Raw genomic sequence first — 21301 nt, forward strand, 5'->3', positions numbered from 1 at the left:
GGTTTATAACAAAGAAAAGTTGAACACATTTCAAGATCAAACACTTCAAAACAATTTCATTGTAACATAATAAAACAACAAAGTAGCAAATATAACATCACCCAAAATGACAGAAACATTCCAGTATTATAAATATGATTACTTTAACAACATCCAACAGCAAAAATGTAACAGGAGTGTGACAGTTTCACCTTTGTTTTAGAAATAGATATTTGGACAGGACTAGCAGATAGAAAGGAAGTCTGCTTTGCATCTACTACACTGCCAACATTTATCATTTTAAAGTCTTGGTTATCCTGTATGTAGTAATACACCAATACCTTATTTAAGGTAGACACAAGCCTCTGGGCATTGTTGTTGTTTTTTAAAGAACACTTTATCAATGTAAATTTGAATCTCAGAATTTTAAAATAGTTTTAGTGTAATGTAAATTGAAATTAGGGACGCAGGTGGAGCTGTGGGCTAAACCACTGACCCTAGGGCTTGTCAGTCAGAAGGTTGGCAGTTCGAATCCCCGCAACGGGATGAGCTCCCGTTGTTTGGTCCCAGCTCCTGCCCACCTAGCAGTTTGAAAGCACGTCAAAATGCAAGTAAATAGGTACCTCTCTGGCGGGAAGGTAAACAGCATTTCCGTGCGCTGCTCTGGTTTTGCCAGAAGTGGCTTACTGGCTTAGTCATGCTGGCCACATGACCCGGAAAAACTGTCTGTGGACAAACATCGGCTCCCTCGGCCAGTAAAGCGAGATGAACGCCACAACCCCAGAGTCGTCCGCGACTGGACTTAACTGTCAGGGGTCCTTTACCTTTTTTTAAGATTGAAATTATTAGTATAAGCTTATTTTTTTTCATGGTTGACCATGGGACCTAAAAAAAGGGGATAAACTTCAAACTGTGCTGTTATCCTGATCTCTATCCATGTTTAAATGTATGAAAATGAACCAGAACTTTGAGGGGGAGCAATATACTAATAGATAATTGAGGGCAGAAAAGAGAACAGGCTTTATAGCTAAAAAATGGAGGCAAGCACAGTCTTGGTGAGTGGTTGCATGGTTAACTGTTGTGATCTACTAAGGTAATTTGATACAATTTTCTTGAAATCAGGAATTAACAAAATATGAGGTAAAGCAGACATATGTTACATTTTTTAGAAGGCAGTTTTTTCTTTTCTTTTTAGCATTATATAACATAATGGTGAATATCCAGCTTTCCTCTCCAAATGTTTCTTGGCATATGAATGCAAAAAAATCCCAACAAAAAAACAACAGATGTTTAGAATTTAATAGGAATTTGAATATTAGATGTAACAAATTGTTATTTGCAAGCTGGGAAATGCACTGTTAACTTTGTTCTATGATTTACAGTTTTATTGTGGCAGTTGCACAGAAATATGTTAATGGGGGGGGGGAATCTTCACAGTTTGCTTTTGTTGTAGATTCTTCCCTTATGTAAAACCCTTGGTTACTCTCTGGCTGGATTTAGAGATGATTAAAGAAACTGTAACAGCAGCTCAGGGAACAGTCAAGAACTATCTGTCCTTTACTGTCTGACCCTGACAAGCTTTTCTCAATATGGCTTTAAATCTTCATGTAATATACTTCAGTACTAGTTTTGGTGCAGTTAATCTCCAGCAGAAGAGATTGTAGATAGTATAGATGTAGTGATCAGATAGACAACTGTCAAAACTGATAGCAGCCAACAAAATTAAAATAGATGAGCAGAAGCTGGAGAACTGAAACATATCTTTGCATATGACAGGAGCCATTTCATCCATTCACTGTATTCCCATGTAAACTAAAAGCATCTGCAAATGGAGAGGTGAATGCTTTGAGCTGTTCATTCTCATTCTGTCTACAGTTGACACACTGCAGCATTTCAGTACAGAATCCATGTTTTTCATTCCAGAAATGGCATGTAAAAGGCTTGTTTGTGTATGTGTGTGCATAAGGTGAACTCAAATGACCAGAGCAGCTTATTGAAGATCATTATCTAGCTAGTAACAGCACAAATTTCTAAAGTAAATCTTCACATGGCAATAAACAGATCGCTCACCCACTAGAATTGACTAATCAAAAGCATTCTAGCTGTTGTTGTTTTTGCAGAAACACACACACACACACACACACACACACACGAGTCCTCAGTAAATTTGTTTGGCTTTCTGCAAAGTTTTGAAATAATGAAATATGTGTAAGTATTCAAATATCTAAATTAAAATTAATACAATACAACATTTAAAAAAAGCAAAGAATTCCTCAGTGAATTGTATATATGTGCCTCCCATTTTACAACAGTTATGACCTATCTGCAGTAGTGCCCCTTATAGATTTTCACTTTGTTCTGTTTAATTTCTAATCTCTCCTCCTTGTCTCTCTGTCCCCATGTTGCTATTTGCAAACAGACATAGAACCATGTAGGGATAATTAAGAGATGGCTATAGACAAATGGCTGGATGCTTACTCAGATAGATGTGGTATTGTGTAAATAGTCCCTGAGAGATGTGATGTCTCTACCCTTGTGTGCCGATGACAATGCATAAACCTCATAGATATTTAAATTGTCATTGTAAAGTTTACTATCTGTGCACCTTTCAGAAAAGTTTACTGAATTAGCATATATAACAAGTAATAGCAACCAAAAAATCCTTTCTTCAGTCAGATTAATGCACTGTTTTAGGTCACAGTTTACAGCATCCATTATTTTCTTATCACAGTTCTGTTTCATTTTATGTTTACAATTATTGGCAGAAAGATAGAACTTTATAGCATGTGTGTGATCACTGCTCTTTGTCATATCTTCTGTCTTAAAACACTGTAGATATTTACTATTATTTTTGCAAACAAAATTATTTGAACTCCTTGACAAGTCAGCATTATTATCTGCCTGCATTTATTTGATCTGAGGGCTTAAAAATAAGTATGATAGAGAAGACAGTGTATACTTATGGCTGGACATAGATGGCTACTAAGAAGCTAAAATAATTCTGAGGGCTTTTCAGGAGTGAGAGAGAAGCCCTAAAGTACTTAATTAGTATTCTTCCTTGATGAAATTAAGATTAAGGTGGATGGATAGTGACTAAAGAAGAAAGACTTTCTGAAAGTAATGGAAGCCCAGATGACATGTATAGGTTGCAAATGATGTTATAAATGTATTAGTAAGGGGGAAGAAATGGAATTGGTTTGCAAAGTGATATTTATTACTGAAACAGGAGAAAGAGGATTAAATAGTCCTTATATACTCTTCAGAATAATTCAGAAAAGAAGACACTGATCCTAGGTGCTTGTGTATGCTGAGATTTAGTGGAAGGAGAAAATGTTAAGGACACAATGAGCTATTTCATTTATTACCAAGAAAAGAGAGCTAAAAGTTGGTTTCAAGGGCAACAGTAAAGTCTGTATTAGTTTGCAACTGACCCTAGAAACTGAGAACAGTGATATCACTGGGGGGGGGGGGACAACATAGGAATACATGATGGAAGACAAAAACTCATCTCTTGATGCAAGTTTACAAAATATACCTGTGCAAAATACCTTATGTCTGATGAAGGAAAAGCTTCACATCCTGACAGAAAATGTGTTTCAAAACCAATGTTTTATTTCCTGGAACATTATAGGGATGAATTGAAAGGAGGGAGAGTGTCATCTGATTTTCCCTGCAAATGCTTCCCTATGCTGTTTTTAGCTGTTGCTCCTCCCCCATCAAGGTTCAAAGAAAACAAAAATAACCCCAGTTGATGGAAGATTTCCATGGCAGAATTCATGGATATCGGAAGGGTTCTAGTAGATCCTCTTTTCACCTGCCAGTTCTCCCTTACAAATGCCCCCCACCCACATTTATGGTTGGTTGGTTGGTTAGTTTAGTTAGTTATAAAGGGAGGGAAGAGGAATATACACATATATGTGTGGGGGTGGGTGGAACAAATGTGTCACCATCTGAAAATTAGATGAAGGGAAATATACTTGGTTGGAAAGGGGGAAATGACTTGTAAAATGAAAGTTTCCCCTGTGTCCTGTAATGTAATCTCCTTTCTCTCATAGGCCAATAACAAACCTGAAATTGAGGCAGCCCTTTTTCTGGATTGGATGAGACTTGAACCACAGTCCATGGTATGGCTGCCAGTTTTACATAGGGTGGCTGCTGCCGAAACTGCCAAACACCAAGCCAAGTGCAACATCTGTAAGGAGTGTCCAATAATTGGATTCAGGTACAGTGTTATATTGCTGATTTTTACCAGATGAACTAAATGCATCATCAATTACTACTCTTTGTAGAGGTCATATATGAGCACTGAATCCTTCCTTCCAGCGCGTAATATGGGTGTGCAGAGAAGGCACTGTGTATTAATTTCCTCATCTCCTAAAGGCAGCCCCCTTAACAGAAATGCTTGTTTGATATTCCTTCTGTTCTGTAAAAGTAATCATGCTGTTTGGATACCTAAGACCATTAGAAGAACCAACCTGGATCAGACCAAGCATTGATCTTATTCAGCACTTGGCTTCCCCAGTCACCAACTAGATACCTGTCAAAAGCCCACAAGCAGGACATGAACATTTCTGTAAAACGTATACTTGATAACTTGCTGGATACAAAAATGTTCCTAGAAGAAGTTGCTTAACATAAATGAAATAAAATCCTGCTAGAAAAACCATTGTGTAATGTCATTTTTTAAAAATTTATCTGCTCAGTCTATAGTCTCCTTAAGAGACATGTCAACCCCGAATATGGAAATTCTGTTGATCTCAACAGTGTGCTTACTATAGCAATGAATCTAAGCCAACATCTTGCAAAATAACTATGGATTGGTATACCTGTTAGGAATCTACTTAGCTGTTAAGTAAATACTATTTTCAGTTATGCTTAGACTTGTTTTATCACTTTTCCCCCTAATAACAGTTTTGTATGGTCCCTGCATGTTTCAGTCTTAACATTGTCTTACCACTGAGCTCTTGACAAGGAGCATTTTGGAATTATTGTGTAAAGCTCCGATAGATTACTATGAGTGTGCTGCATCACATGAAATCAAGAGCACTTCCTTCTTGCTGGTACTTTTGTTTAATATAAAGTACTGGGTGGTTAAATAAAAGAATGTAAAAATAAAAAGTTAGCATTTATTTAATTTATATGACACCTCATAATTCTTGCAAGCATCCAACAGGATAAAAGGTTGCTTGCTGCATTTAATTACTGTATTCTTATGTCATAATCTGTAGACTACAGAATATGGATTCTCATTACCAAATCTAACATTTCCCCCACTATTACCATTGTTGGGCTGTGGCTAGACTGTCTCTATTTAGGAGAGACTGCAGCGAATTTACCAGCCTCAGCTGATGAAGGACAGAATTAAAACAATATTTTAAAAATCAAGTAAAAATACAGATAATAATAAATTAACAACAACATCCCAGCACCAGCCCTTTCCTAAAAAAACGCCAGTTCCTAAAAGCTTGTTGAAATAAGGGAGCCAGTCTAACTTCTCTAGGATGGAAGTCCTTAAATCTGAGTTGTAGCCACTGAAAATGCTCTCCTACTTTACACCCGAAACAAAATTTGGTGCACGAGTGCTGAATTTGTATTTTCTTCTTCTCCAGGTACAGAAGTTTAAAGCACTTTAATTATGACATCTGCCAAAGCTGCTTCTTTTCTGGGCGAGTTGCAAAAGGTCATAAGATGCACTACCCAATGGTAGAATATTGTACACCGGTAAGTGACATCCGTGTTTCCTAATACAAATTCTGGAGAGAAGAGGAGGGGAAATCATTTGTTTGTGTAAGACAGTGGAGGCATTGTGCAGTATTCCTTTTTAAATTAAATCAGCCTTCACAAAACTGTTTTTTAAAGCATGAATATCTTGCTATATCCAGTGAAAATAACAGGAATAAAGAATAATTGGAAGTTGCTAGTTATTATTTATATATTGCTGTGTCATAACAACTAAATCCATACTTTTCCAAGGTTGGCCAAAAGAGGAAACTATGGTTCATTAAAGAATTCCTAGTTTATTGAAGCTTGTCATAACAGGACTGTGTGCACAGGCAAAAGGCTTATATGTATCTCAGCTTATGAATTCAAGAGAAATTCATCCACATGTGGCCGATTAATAAAAATCAGTAGTATACACCAGCTTTTAATCAAAGTTCTCAAGTGCTTTATTCTATCTATCTCTTTCCACCTAGACTTAAGTTAATGATTGTACTGATATATATATCCAAGGAAGGGTGTAGTGAAAACATGTCTGAACAACTGGTGTTGTTTTTTTCAAACTGAAGGGGAAAATTGTTAATCTTCAAAGTCATAAAGTGCATTAGCACTTTCTTCTAATTGTAACTCGAGAGAATTGGATTATATAATACAACCGACTGTTTCTACTTGCTTCTTCCTAGCAAATGAACAAAATCTTCCTTAAAAAGGAATGTAATATATAGAGCAGCATCTGTTTTGTAGAAGTGATTTTTTTTTGTTACTTTGTTGATAAGGTCAATATAAAAATATAAACTGATAAACAATATATTTGATTATGGGGTGCATATTATTGAACATGACGAGAATACAGTTTCACTATAAAAATGGAGATTATTCTCTTGCTACTTTTCTATTCTGTTCCTACTGTGACACAGCAACCTCCTGTACTACCTATTTTGCTGTGTTGATACATGCCGCATACAAAATTATGGGTTATCACAGACCTGGCAAACTTGTTTTTTGTAAATATTTAATGTGTACATTAACAGCCTCATGTTCGTGAATACTGTATTTTTCACCCTATAGGACGCACTTTTTCCCCTCCAAAAATGAAGGGGAAATGTGTGTGTGTCCTATGGGGCGAATGCAGGCTTTCGCTGAAGCATGGAGAGCGAGAGGGGTTGGTGCGCACTGACCCCTCTCGCTCTCCAGGCTTCAGGATGCTATCCGCAAGCCTTGGGAGCCCGGCGGGAGTTCCCGTGGGCTCCCAAGGCTTGCGGACAGCAGCCTGCAGCCCGAAGCCCGGGGCTTCAGGCAACTATCCGCAAGCCTTCTGAGCGAGCTCCGAAGGCTTGCAGATAGCAGCCTGTTCTGGAGGCTGGGGTCGGGGAAATAAATTTTTTAAAATTTATTTCCCCCCCAAAAAACTAGGTGCGCCATATGGGCCAGTGCACCCTATAGGGCGAAAAATACAGTACATTTTTTTGAACAAATTTGCTGATATATTGCAAATCGCTAGATCATGGGAAGCAAATCATGCTCCTGAAGTAAGTTGTCATGCACTTCTAATGCATAATGGTAAAATGTTTATTGTTTGCTAGAAGAGGCCAGTCAAATATTTGGATTTCTCCTGTAAAATGATACCATTAATATCTTGCTTCCAGACTACTTCAGGAGAAGATGTTCGTGACTTCGCCAAGGTATTGAAAAACAAATTCCGAACAAAAAGATACTTTGCAAAACACCCAAGAATGGGCTACCTGCCTGTGCAAACAGTGTTGGAGGGAGACAACATGGAAACGTGAGTGAAGCAGATGAATAACTTTTTCATTTGTTAAGTTCTCTGAGCTGCCCAGTTGGCACCTGATCCCTTTACTTCCTAACTGCATAACGCCACTTTCATTTCTTTCATTTTTGTTTATTTTGGTTGAAAGTAATATACAAGCTGATGTTTCAATTGCTATAAGTTAAACTTGAACTAGTAAAAGAAAAATACCTGTGAGCTTATTGATTGCATTGAAAGTGTTTAAAGTAGTTGTCATTTTGAAAGTATTTAAAGTGGTTGTCATTTTGTGGCCCTCCAGATATTGCTGGACAACAGCTTTCATCATTGGGTTGATAGGGGTTGGAGTACAGCAACATCTGGGTGCCCACAGATTCTCCATCCCTAAGATAAGCAGAAGTCTACATTCATTGGCTTTCTCTTGATATGGAGAATACTTTTATCAGATATAGAACTGTCAGTCAGTAGAGCATGAAACTTAATTTCAGGGTTGAGAATTTGAGTCCCACATTGGGCAAAAAAATCCTGCATTGCAGGGCGTTGGACTAAATTGCCCTCTTGGTCCCTTCTAACTCTGTGATTCTATGAATTATTAATTTTGCTTAATTTTAAATTTATGCTGTAAACTTCCTACATTTTTCCATATTTCTTCCCATAGAGATGATGACCCAAAAATTATGTCTTGAGTTTTTCTTTCCCTGTCATCTGCTAGTTAATAGTTACATGATTTAATAGCAATTGCACTACAGCTTGTTATCTCTCTCCTCTTTAATATTTTATTTTGCATATTTTTGGCTGCTTTCCATGGACATTCATGTTGGTCTATTGGATTTTCCTGTTTTTGGGTTTCTTTTAAACTTTCTGTAATTATTTTGCTGCTAAGTTTTTTCTGCCTCTCTCTTCACCTCCTCATTTTTTGTCTTGCAGTCCTGTTACTCTGATCAACTTCTGGCCAGTAGATTCTGCGTGAGTACTTTTGCCAAAGTGTGCTGCTATTGCTTCTGCTGTTGCGTTCTCTCACTATTTGTTTTTAATTTCTGTTGAGTTTTGTTTTTTAACATATGTCCATTTCCCTCCTTCCTCCCCACCCGGTTAAAATTTAAAACAAAAATTTAGTCTAAATCAATGGAATGGTATACCAGTAGGGTTTGCTGCACTTCATTAAATGTACATGACACTGTATTCAAAGTTACAGTCCATCAAAACTGAATCGTATAAGTTATCTAAGTTAACTTCTATCTGAATCAGAGATTTGGTTGCACAGTCATACCTCATATGGAATCATGCACATTAAATATCTGAATTTCTGGATTAAAGTAGGCATCGGTGGTTGGGAAACAAGCAACTTTGAGATTAGATTATTGGTTTTTTGGAGGAAAAGGAAATATGCCATGGATCTTATTTTTAAGGTCATTATTTAACATTATGACAGTTGCCCTAGTCCAGATGTATGTGTAATCAAATGCACATTTGGCTATCTGATACATGCATGCTCTCCCATTCATTTCAGTGGAGAAGCCAGATTGGCACCTATGGGTTTTGGGGAGATCTGCCTTCAGTGTAAATGAATGGAGAGGAGCTTGTAGATGGGCAGTGTCTGTGCAGAAGTTCTGCTTCTGCCCTCCTAAGCAGTCACAAGATTCTGGTATATTGTAAGTGCAATTACAATGTATTATTGAGAATGAACAATATTTTTCAATATTGTCAGAGGTCTGGTTATGATCCATCCAACACAAAGCATATTCCAATATTTTGTTTCAGTGGCGAGCGTTCCCTGCGTGTAGATTCCTCCCACTGAAGCTTAATGGTACTTTCATTAACCTCATTCAATTTAGGATGAATTGTGCCTGAAGTTTCAGGAGCAAAGATACTATTATTTCTCAACAGAAATCTCTTATTAATTTAAGGCCGCATGAATTCACTGACAAGTTAGTTCAGTAATTGCAGATATGAATAACTATCCACTTTAGATAACTATCAGCTTGACATTGATGCTAACATAACTTTAAGATTGGTCTTATTTGTTTGTGCTACTTAATTCATGTGTCTGCTAAATATTAGTGGAGGAAGCCTAAAATTAGTCTATGAACACTACTAAAGGGCTTCTGCCCTTTCCTTGCAAAAAGTGATTACTAAAATAAGCAGCTCTAGAACTACAATTAATACACAGTATATATTTGGAACATACTGTTGTAAAGACTAACTGCATTCTCTTAGAAAGCAATCCTATAAATGTACCACTAAAGTAAGTTCTGTTGAATTCAGTGGGTTTACTCCCAGATAAATTGTCTAGGATTGCAGCATATAATATTAATGAATGAGCATCCTGGTTTTTGCTGCATGTATTTGAAGAGCTGTGTAGACTGAATGCCAGTACACACCTACTGCTAGGTCTGTGACCTGTTTTCTGTTGGATACTCAACTACAAGTGAATTAAGAATAGCTTACATTTTTAGTGGTGACATTAATTTTGGCTCGCCTTTCTAGTCAAACAAACACCTGTGGTCACCAGGGCCTGGCTTTGCACTGCTCCAGCAGCAAAACCCCCCCCCCACCTACCTTATAGGAAAGGGCCACAGGAAGGATGTTGGTTCAGTCACTGTGAGGCAAGGCACTTTGGGCACCTCAACATTTAAGTAGCGAAACACTCCTTAGATTTTCTTCAAACCTTGGAACTGGGGAGGGGGCTGGGATCACTTGAGGGCAGCAGGCTAGTGTAGCAAGTACAAGGCATGCCACATGACACTCATAGTTCTGGCCACTCCCCCTACCCCAGCATCTGTTGGCTAAGGCAGTTTCTTCACTCTGCCTCATCATAGGACTAGCCCAGGGGAGGAAGGCTGATCACTTGTTATTCTCACTTAAGGATGGGGAGCAAAAATATGAGAGCCTCACAGCATTTTCATTAAAATTCGCGCAAAATAATTTTTGACAGTTACTGTATATGACAGTTACAGTATATGCCTATGAAGACATAATTAAACTTCATTATTTTTTACACAACAAAACATAAAAAATATATTGGGCGAATGGCACCTGGCCTGCTGTCTGCATCCAGCCAGTCATTGTTTTCACCTAGCACATGCAACTGCGCAGGGACTTTGATTTAAAACTATGAACAAACTATTTATTTGCAGTTAGCAGGATAGAAGAGAAAATGAGCTGGAGACATCAGTTTAAAATAGATTTCAGTGGATTCATTCTGAACTAAAAGTTGGCTTACCCTTGATTTCTACTATTATTGTATCTCTCCTTTTAAATTAAAATGTCCATATCAAACTACCTCTCTTTGTAGTCAGAGGCATCTCAGTACCTTGTTTCTTTTGTGGAATTTCCTGAGATGACACAGGTTCCTTCTGGCTTTTATTTCTGTCAGTACATAACTGTGTACATAACAGGTGTACATCCAGTACCTAACTGTGTCAAGTCTACAATTTGATGGCACATGGTTGGCCAAGAAATAGCTTGTGAAACCCTGATTTGCATTGTTCAATTCCCCGATGATTTTCTTGTATGGCATTCAGTATTTCTATCCTTAGGTCTTGTTTTATGATTCCTTAATAATGAATATTATGTCCATTTAATTCCTTCATTTAGTTCTAATAAATACAAATATCATCAGACATTTCTTTCTGGCCATTCCAGAAAAAGGTTTCTAAAGGAACAGCAGAATTCTTAATATTTACAATCACTAGTGAAACTCCTTTAGTTTCAGAATGGAAAATAGCAGTGTTTAATCTGTGACACTGGTTCTCCTTTCTTCAGATATACACTCTGGCTAGAGTATCAGCAACTGAGATTTCTGCAGTCTTAAGTCATCTTTTGATTCTTAGACGTGCCTTATAAACTGCCTTCACTGGTTTTTAAAATCTGTTCCAACAACTACTGTTTTTACACAGATGAAGTTGTGGGATATTATACATCCAAATACTATTGCTGATGTTTCTTTTTCTGCTTGGGCATAGTTCATTTTGATAGTTTTTGGTGTTCTGAAAGCACATACAACAGGTGAGCCTTTCTACAGTACATTATTTAAACCTGTTGTACAAGCAACTGATTATGTGGTTACTGTTTTTTGTATTATAAATCTTCTAAATTGGTGGTTTTAGTAGTAGCTGCTTTAACTACTATGCTGACATCCAGTAAGATTCAACAGCTTCAACTGTTTGAGGAAGTATTTATAATATACCTGTTATTTAGTTTATATTTATAATCTGGTTTACTGTACCAATAAGTTTGGCTTACAGTGATTTGCAAGTTTTTAAAGACAGCACATAATCTTTTCTCAAAGGCAATTTTAGAAACCACTGTTCTGTGACCATTTGTGATAAAAACAACAACACACTATTCACATTCTGGAGCTGAGGAATCCAGTGTACCAGTGAATAAATAATGAGGCTTTTCTTCTGTTTCTGCTGATCTAAACCTTATCTTTGGCTTTGAACTTTGTTGTAGTTCAATAACTTTAAGCAAAATTATTACCCATTCCACATTTCCATCACTTTTCCAAGTGATGGATAGGAGTTTATGCTATAGTCAATGTTTGTACAGCAAATCTTTACTAGATCTTCATATCTACTGAGGCACTTGTTTCTGTTTGGATCTTTCTCTAGTGCTAGGGCTTCCCTTGCCTAAATGTCCACACTTCATTGTTAAATCAGTGATGTGTCAGGGATGAGCTGAAGGATGGAGAGATTGAAGCATTTCTTATGAGACCCTTTATCTACCCCACTCAGCTCTATCTGTTCCTCTTCTATGTCTCTTCTCTTTGTTACATTATTGAAAATGTAGGGGGGGAAACATATTTTTTTAAAGCTTCACCTACAACATGAAGAAATAATGTTCACTGAAGCATATAATCCTCCTTATTTAATTGCTTGGAATTCAGTACTATTCAAATACTTGTGTACAGCTTTTTCAGAAGTTCAAACACCAAGCTTTGTTTTTGATTCACTGTTTTACAATATCTGCTGCTTCAATTTTTTTTAATAAAAATGATATTAAAGGAGACTGAATTAGGCAATACAACATACTTTACTTAACGCTGTACAAAACTTACTATTACTGATTTCCAAATGGAAGCCACTCCCATTTCCCCCCAGAACTGCTTCCCTCCTTCCTGGAATACTTGGTTCTTGCCCATCATTATGGGCATGTGAGACAAATCATCCCATTTCACTTAAAGAAGGGGGCAGTTCCGCAGCTTCAGCCACTAACATGAAAGGGAAAGCTAGAACTTTTTCCACTGATACAAAAAGAAAACTTGAACTCTTTGAAACAGAGAGAACTATAGGCCACATGTAGGTTACATACTTGCAGAATTTGTAAACCTGTGTTTGCTTACATATAAAGCAAGAAAAGTTGCCCTAGAAGTAAAATATGCTTATTTATAATTTTGTAAAACAGTTTTGATTCTGTCTCTTCATGCTTTAGTCCGGTTCTGAAGTGTCTGTCTGCTTTCTCCTAAAGCTATGAAAGTTATGTAGAGAGGGAATAACAAATACTTACATTAAACAGGCAATTTAACTTATGAGACAAAGAGGCATTGTTTGATGCAACTGAGTTCTGACAATTAAAAAAACCACATGTGATGTGTCAGAGCAGTAAAATGCATGAAGTGTTGCTATTAAAATACTACCAAGCAATATTTTTAAAAATGACCTGGTCTATATTACAAAGTTATCTCATACAATGCAGTGGTGAGGTCTGAAAGAACTATGTTAAATTGCATGTCAAACTTTTGTGTAAGGAAATTTGAGATGGCTGAGAATAGGTCTATCACTTCTCCTGGGGAAAAAAAAAACACCTCTCGTTGTTATTGGGAAACATAGTTTTATACTATAGCTGGTTCCCCATATAAAACTAAAGTGAGAATAAATTTTCTCAGTCTCTTAATAAAACCTGAGACTACCCCGAAATGCACAATTTTCCAATACTAAACGTACTGCAGGCCAACGATATTTTTAAAACAATGCCAATACTTCTGCAGAGGTCATTTACACACCTGGTTAAAAGAAAAAAAGTCTAATGATAGATTAATTCATCATAGGAATGGCAAACAGAACTCAATAGCAGCACTAGCAAACCCCGGGGGGGTGGGGAATATTCACCTGAAGCTATTCAGCGACATTATGAAGGATCTTTACCTCAACTGGATTTTGGCTTGAAAATTAAACAATACTGAGCCTGCTCTTGCAAAGAATCCCCATGGATGTGGCGGCAGCGTTGGTAGAATGTTTGTTCATGCTTGAATAGTAATGGATTCAGAAGCATTAGTGTTCCTAATACTGGTACACAGATCTAATACTTACATTGTGGCAATTACAAATGCACCCCAAGCACTTACACAACATTTTGGTGTGTGTTTTTTTATCCTCCTTTGAGCGTATTTGCTATATACAGCTTATACAGCACACTATATGCAGCACACTGAACAGGCTGCTGCAGTGTCAGGTTTTGAAACCTGATTCAGAGAACTGCAAGGGCAACTTCAGGATAGAAGCTCATCTCTACCCGCATTGAGCTCTCACCCTTCATCTTTCTGGGAAGGTACTCAATGCAAGGACCTCATCACCTTCCCTTTGATAATCTGTTTGGAGGAGCCCTTGGTATAAATTTGGAAATTTTCAGGTGTCTTTTCTTTGATGAACCAATATTGTAGACAGGAAATGCAGCTTAGAAAAAGAGCAAAACAAAGTCTGAACATAATACAGACTTCAACAGACTTTATGAGAAAACATAGCATTGGAAGAAAGTATGTTTATAGCAAATATTTTGCAAGAAGCTCTTCACATAATATCAGTTGTCTGGTTTTGAAAAATCCCCAAACTTTCGAAAGAGTCCATTTTCACTAAATGTTTTTTGCAGGTAGGTTGAGGAAGCAAACAGATCACATGGGTTGCAACTCTTAAGTGTGATGTTTCTTAGATGCAGTGAGGCCAATAACAACTTTGGTGGATTTTCTCTTTCTAAGGATTATTACTTGTGTGATTAATCAGTGTTTTCTGCCTTATAGGCCTGCTTCGTCCCCTCAGCTTTCACATGACGATACCCATTCACGTATTGAACATTATGCTAGCAGGTACGAGACGGGGACAAATCTTTGTTAGGCAAATCTTCCTTGAAACAATTATTAAATTATCACCATCATTAATTATATTTCTCCACCTTTTTCAAAAAGAGGACCAAGGCAATATGCAAAAAATTAAATATTGGAATTATAATGTCCAACACCACACAACTTTAACAAACGATGCTAGGGTTATTAAAAGCTCCAAGGATGGAGGGTATACATGTTTACTAACTTCTTCTAATCAGCTTGCCAACTAACTTGCATGCAGAATGACTGCATGATATTTAGAATGTACATACAACTCACTTAAAATAGGAATTGCCAAAGCATGCTCTTGCTTACATCTAACTCTGAGTTTGTGCTCAGAACTTCATTATACATTCTTTTTTCCAGAGGTATGCTTCAGTGGAATCCTGCAGTGACCATGTACTACAAAATAGCGATATCTGTCCAGGATGTGTCAATTTTAGTGCACGTATCAAAAGTGATACAGCTTAATAATACAGCTTCTGAATATCATAGGGGAGGAAAATGACTGCTTTGAAAAATAATCATACACTATTAGTATACCACACATTTGGAAGACTCATATATATATATCAGAGTAGAAGCTAAATTCTAATATTTACAGTTTTTTCTGCCCCAGCGAGAGAAACATGAGTGGGTGCCTATAGCAAAGAATAGTACAATGTAATCTTTTAAAGTGAAAAAAACTTAACTTTTTCTACATGGCATTTATAGTGAAAGCAATTAGTCTTAGATATGACTGCTGAGCAGCCTAACAACTAGTGCCAAGGGAAAGAACAGGGGTGTGGGTGCTATTATTTCAGAACCATTTGTGCTGATTGTTACAGTTATCTGTGTCACATTTTAAGGCAGACTACTTAGAGATATTTATGATATTTTCTTTTCTCTGTAGGCTAGCAGAAATGGAGAACACCAATGGGACGTACCTGAATGATAGCATTTCTCCTAATGAGAGCATGTAAGTGTGCCATCTCTATGAAATTATGGAAAACTTTATATTGCATATGTGATTTCAGATCTGTCATAAGCTCTTAAAATTAAAATTCATAACAATGCTACACATTAGACAGTATTGCCAAACTAATGTCAAAAATCACATAAAGAATGCATATTTCAGTATTGTTTGTTTCAGGATTGCCACCATAAGCAACAACCCAATTGTTCTCACCACACTTTGTCCTGGTTGAAGTCATGGGCTTGAGCAAACATAGGCTTCTATCCAACAGAGGTCTATTGTCACTAAGTGTGATAGGTAAAGAACTGCAAGTGAGAACCATTCTATTGCTTCCTCTGGAGAATAATGTGCATTACTCATGGTACAATTGACCAATTCAGAGGTTCACATGAATGCAGAAATTTCAACTCCTGGGGGCCTAACCCTTTTGGGGCCCCAAATATTTTGGGTGTGCCTCCAGTGTTCTAAAAGGTCAGGGCCAAGCATGGAGCCAAGCGTAGCGAGATTTCCGTGGCCAGCTCCTTTTCCTCCTCCTGGCCTGGAGGGGTAGGAGGGGAAAGCAGCCCCCAGCCAATGGCGGCAAGAGGAGGAGGACCTGCCGGCCATTGAAGCCATGTTGTCGCCATGTTCCTGGCTCCTCCACCATCCTGACACGATGTTGCCCTCCCCCATCTCCCTCACAAGTTGGCGCCTATGCATGAATGAGCTAATGGTTAAGCAATACATGTTCCCAGTTGGCTTTGCAGCACTTTTGCCTCTTTCTTATGTCCTCCTGCCTGCGGTATTCCCACAGATGTGTAAGCACAAAGACCAGGTGTAACTCTCCATGGATATAAGTGTTGTATTTCTGTCTTACTAGTTATTTTCTCCACAACTTAATCTTTATTGTGGTTTTATTTTAAAATAGCCAGTGTAAAATTTCATATAACCTAGTAATAAAAGGTGCACAAAATTACAACCTTGCATAAAACTCTGCTAAACTAATTTTCACAACAAATGCAAAGCAAAAATAGAGGAGCTGGCTGTAATCCAAGACAATGCTTTAATGATATGGCATATAGTGGCTTAACCTTGGTTACACATATGCAGTTTATTACGAAGGACACTAGGTTATTAGTTGCCAACACCTGCACAAAAACAACTGTTGCTTCCTTCTTGATTTCAAAATGCTTCACAGGTTGAATTTCTCTCTGCATGCATTTGTTAAAGTTGCAGGTGCCTTGTGTTAAAAAGGTACCAGTCATAAATGCCACCTTGCAGAGGTGTCTTCAGCAGTGATTCAGTAACAGCCATACACTTATGAGCCAGTTGAAAAGCCTTAGGGCAGTGGGACAAACGAAGGCATAAGGAAAACCTGGACATGACATTTCTAATTTCTGGATAGAATAGTATGCAGTTGGGGTGAAGAGGAACAGGAAAACAAAAACAAGTGAGGGAAAATTCGCTTATACACAAGATCACATCATATTACATTGTATTCAAAATGGAAGAATGAACTGCTCCTCTGGTGAAGTGCATGCCAGCTGCTCTGTATTTAGGCTATAGGAGACCGTGAATATCACTGGGAAGCTGGAGGCTCCAGAACAGCCCTACCTAGACAATACGTTGACCCAAGAGGTAGGAATCTTGACCTCCCAAACGGGGGTGCTAGGGGTCCTGGGAACTCAATTTAGATAAGATTATCTTGAAAGCAGCTGAAGATTTCATTCTACCTATTTGCTATTGCTCATATTCATCCATAACAAATTATCTACCTCTTTTCTCAGACAGATGGCACCAAGCAACTGATTTGACCACTTTGCTGATATGCCACTTTCTCGCTTCTGCCTAAATTTTAGCAGAATGTACCTAATAATATGTAAAAAAATGGGGACTGAACTGTTCTGTTGTAATCAGTTTAATACACTGAATTCTGAGTTTCTGCCAGCAGCCGAGACAAACTCTGTACTACTCTTTGATACATACATTTTCACAGCTCGCTGCCATTCTTGAGGACAAAATATGTGGAGGGCAGTTTTCTAGATGGAAATGTGGGTCTGGTCTCTTTGCTTTGCTTTCTCTTGTTCTTATCATTTTCCTTTTTTGCATTTTTAGAGACGATGAACATTTGTTAATCCAGCACTACTGCCAAAGTTTGAACCAAGAATCCCCACTCAGTCAACCGCGAAGCCCTGCACAAATTCTAATTTCCTTGGAGAGTGAAGAAAGAGGTGAACTGGAGAGAATTCTAGCAGACCTGGAGGAAGAAAACAGGTCAGTTTGTTTTGGTACTATTTCCACACATCCACAGAATAAATTGTTCATGAGGTAACGTTTAAATCAACAAGCAGCAAATTGGAATGTAAGTTGCCTGGAAATTTGTCACATGCAGTTTTCTTCTTTATATTATGCGAGATAAAGTAGATGGTGTGTAGATCTATTTGTCATGCTTAATTTAAAATAAAGATCTAAACCTAAAATGTGAAAGATTTAAATTTAAAAATTAGATAGCAAATAAACCTACCGTATTTTTCGCACTATAGGACGCACTTTTTCCCCTCCAAAAATGAAGGGGAAATGTGTGTGCGTCCTATGGTGCGAATGCAGGCTTTCGCTGAAGCCTGGAGAGCAAGGGGGGTCGGTGCGCACCAACCCCTCTCGCTCTCTAGGCTTCAGGAGAGCCCCAGCGCCAGCCCCACAAGCTCGGGGGACAGCGGGAGAGGCGCAGCGCGCCCTTCCCGCTGTCCCCCGACTTGGTTAGAAGGCTGGCGGAGGGGGGAGCCTGCTCCTCCCCGTCGCCAGCCCCGCAAACTCGGGAGACAGCGGGAGAGGCGCAGCGCGCCATTCCCGCTGTCCCCCAACTTGGTTAGAAGGCTGGCGGGGGGGCCTGCTCCTCCCCGTCGCCAGCCCCGCAAACTCGGGGGACAGCGGGAGAGGCGCAGCGCGCCTTTGCCGCTGTCCCCCGACTTGTCTAGAAGGCTGGCGGGGGGAGAAGCCTGCTCCTCCCCGTCGCCGGCCCCGCAAACTCGGGAGACAGCAGCAGGGGCGCAGCGCGCCTTTGCCGCTGTCCCCCGACTTGTCTAGAAGGCTGGCGGGGAGAGAAGCCTGCTCCTTCCCGTCGCCAGCCCCGCAAACTCGGGGGACAGCGGGAGAGGCGCAGCGCGCCATTCCCGCTGTCCCCCGACTTGGTTAGAAGGCTGGCGGGGGGGAGCCTGCTCCTCCCCGTCGCCAGCCCCGCAAACTCGGGAGACAGCGTCAGGGGCGCAGCGCGCCTTTGCCGCAGTCCCCCGACTTGTCTAGAAGGCTGGCGGGGGGAGAAGCCTGCTCCTCCCCGTCGCCAGCCCCGCAACTCGGGGGACAGCGGGAGAGGCGCAGCGCGCCATTCCCGCTGTCCCCCGACTTGGTTAGAAGGCTGGCGGGGGGAGAAGCCTGCTCCTCCCCGTCGCCAGCCCCGCAAACTCGGGAGACAGCGGCAGGGGCGCAGCGCGCCTTTGCCGCTGTCCCCCGACTTGTCTAGAAGGCTGGCGGGGGGAGAAGCCTGCTCCTTCCCGTCGCCAGCCCCGCAAACTCGGGGGACAGCGGGAGAGGCGCAGCGCGCCTTTGCCGCTGTCCCCCGACTAGTCTAGAAGGCTGGCGGGGGGAGAAGCCTGCTCCTCCCCGTCGCCAGCCCCGCAAACTCGGGAGACAGCAGGAGAGGCGCAGCGCGCCATTCCCGCTGTCCCCCGACTTGTCTAGAAGGCTGGCGGGGGGAGAAGCCTGCTCCTCCCCGTCGCCGGCCCCGCAAACTCGGGAGACAGCGGCAGGGGCGCAGCGCGCCTTTGCCGCTGTCCCCCGACTTGTCTAGAAGGCTGGCGGGGAGAGAAGCCTGCTCCTTCCCATCGCCAGCCCCGCAAACTCGGGGGACAGCGGGAGAGGCGCAGCGCGCCATTCCCGCTGTCCCCCGACTTGGTTAGAAGGCTGGCGGGGGGGGAGCCTGCTCCTCCCCGTCGCCAGCCCCGCAAACTCGGGAGACAGCGGGAGATGCGCAGGGCGCCATTCCCGCTGTCCCCCGACTTGGTTAGAAGGCTGGCGGGGGGAGAAGCCTGCTCCTCCCCGTCGCCAGCCCCGCAAACTCGGGAGACAGCGTCAGGGGCGCAGCGCGCCTTTGCCACTGTCCCCCGACTTGTCTAGAAGGCTGGCGGGGGGAGAAGCCTGCTCCTCCCCGTCGCCGGCCCCGCAAACTTGGGAGACAGCGGCAGGGGCGCAGCGCGCCTTTGCCGCTGTCCCCCGACTTGTCTAGAAGGCTGGCGGGGGGAGAAGCCTGCTCCTCCCCGTCGCCGGCCCCGCAAACTTGGGAGACAGCGGCAGGGGCGCAGCGCGCCTTTGCCGCTGTCCCCCGACTTGTCTAGAAGGCTGGCGGGGAGAGAAGCCTGCTCCTCCCCGTCGCCAGCCCCGCAAACTCGGGGGACAGCGGGAGAGGCGCAGCGCGCCATTCCCGCTGTCCCCCGACTTGGTTAGAAGGCTGGCGGGGGGAGAAGCCTGCTCCTCCCCGTCGCCAGCCCCGCAAACTCGGGAGACAGCGGCAGGGGCGCAGCGCGCCCTTCCTGCTGTCCCCCGACTTGTCTAGAAGGCTGGCGGGGGGAGAAGCCTGCTCCTCCCCGTCGCCAGCCCCGCAAACTCGGGAGACAGCGGGAGAGGCGCAGCGCGCCTTTGCCGCTGTCCCCCGACTTGGCTAGAAGGCTGGCGGGGGGAGAAGCCTGCTCCTCCCCGTCGCCAGCCCCGCAAACTCGGGAGACAGTGGCAGGGGCGCAGCGCGCCATCCCACTGTCTCCTGACATGGTTTGGAGGCTGGCGGAGGGCTTCCTCCTCCCCCAGCCCCGCAAGCTCCCAGAGCGATGCCAAAGCTGCGCGCAGCTTCGGCATGGCTCTGGGTCCCGTTCTGGGGGAGGGGGAAGCTCGGGCTTCCCCCGCCCCAGCCCCGCGCCTGGCGGGGGGGAAATAAATTTTTTTTGCCTTTATTCCCCCCCCCCAAAAAAAAATCTAGGTGCGTCCTATGGACCGGTGCGTCCAATAGTGCGAAAAATACGGTATTTGTCATGTTTAATGCAGCAATGATTGAACATGACTTCTTGCTTCAGAAGGAATGTTTATATCCTATAAAATATGTGATTTTGGCCTAAAATTGCTACATAGTTGCATGTGCATTTGTTGCTATCTTCAGTCACATTTATTAGATATGGTGGATGAATTATGTGTATGTGCTCATGCAAAGCAGTTCTTTATCTTTCCCTGTACAATTGTGGACACCCCGCCCCCACTTTAAAGGAAAATAATAGAGATACCTGAAATGTTGGAGCTTTGCTGTATGTAGCAGAGCTGTCCAAATCAAGATACACATTTTTCTTAGTGTCATGTCATCAGTGATGTTATCTGATCAAGCACCCTGACACTATATACATAGCAGAAACATTAGCAAATGTAGCGCTGAAGAGATGTCGTTATCCTCTGCAGCCCAAAGGGGCATTTTTAGTCTTCGGAATAAGAATTGCCCATGCACAGCCTAACAATAAGCTTGTAATACATTCATTATATATTGCCTTCAAATTGCACTGCTTTGTGAACTCAATCTATTATACCTGGTGCAAAAAAACTTACAGTATTTATTTATAGCCTAGAGCAATAGCTCCCCAATTTCACTTGAGCCTTCAGCCACTTTTGTGTTATGATGAGTAAATGTTAATGATGAAATTACTGCCAAGAACTGCACAATTGCTGCCTTCTGCACAATTGTTGGCATCATTTAATGCAATAGTGCAATTTTAAAACA

At 41.3% G+C, this 21301-nt stretch overlaps 2 protein-coding genes across 26 annotated transcripts in view; one reads left to right on the forward strand and one right to left on the reverse strand.

Moving 5' to 3' along the window:
• The window catches only part of DMD (dystrophin), a 1048023-nt gene that overhangs the window by 999377 nt on the left and 27345 nt on the right, over positions 1-21301 (forward strand). For 10 of the 13 annotated variants that reach the window (XM_082219922.1, XM_082219929.1, XM_082219924.1 and 7 more), the window contains 7 exons: positions 4035-4201; positions 5589-5700; positions 7344-7480; positions 8390-8428; positions 14478-14543; positions 15454-15519; positions 17611-17769. In XM_082219922.1, coding sequence (XP_082076048.1) covers positions 4035-4201; positions 5589-5700; positions 7344-7480; positions 8390-8428; positions 14478-14543; positions 15454-15519; positions 17611-17769 — 746 coding nt within the window. The remainder of the gene's footprint in view (positions 1-4034; positions 4202-5588; positions 5701-7343; positions 7481-8389; positions 8429-14477; positions 14544-15453; positions 15520-17610; positions 17770-21301) is intronic. The other 3 variants (XM_082219927.1, XM_082219925.1, XM_082219923.1) reach the window with 2 other exon arrangements.
• Positions 17627-21301, reverse strand: part of LOC309530824 (uncharacterized protein) — a gene marked incomplete at its 5' end in the record, with an annotated part of 68804 nt that continues 65129 nt past the window's right edge. For all 13 annotated transcript variants that reach the window (XR_014218898.1, XR_014218899.1, XR_014218900.1 and 10 more), the window contains one exon: positions 17627-17752. The remainder of the gene's footprint in view (positions 17753-21301) is intronic.

Source organism: Podarcis vaucheri (assembly GCF_965113315.1).
Source record: "Podarcis vaucheri genome assembly, chromosome: 4".
Classification (NCBI taxonomy): Eukaryota; Metazoa; Chordata; class Lepidosauria; order Squamata; family Lacertidae; genus Podarcis; species Podarcis vaucheri.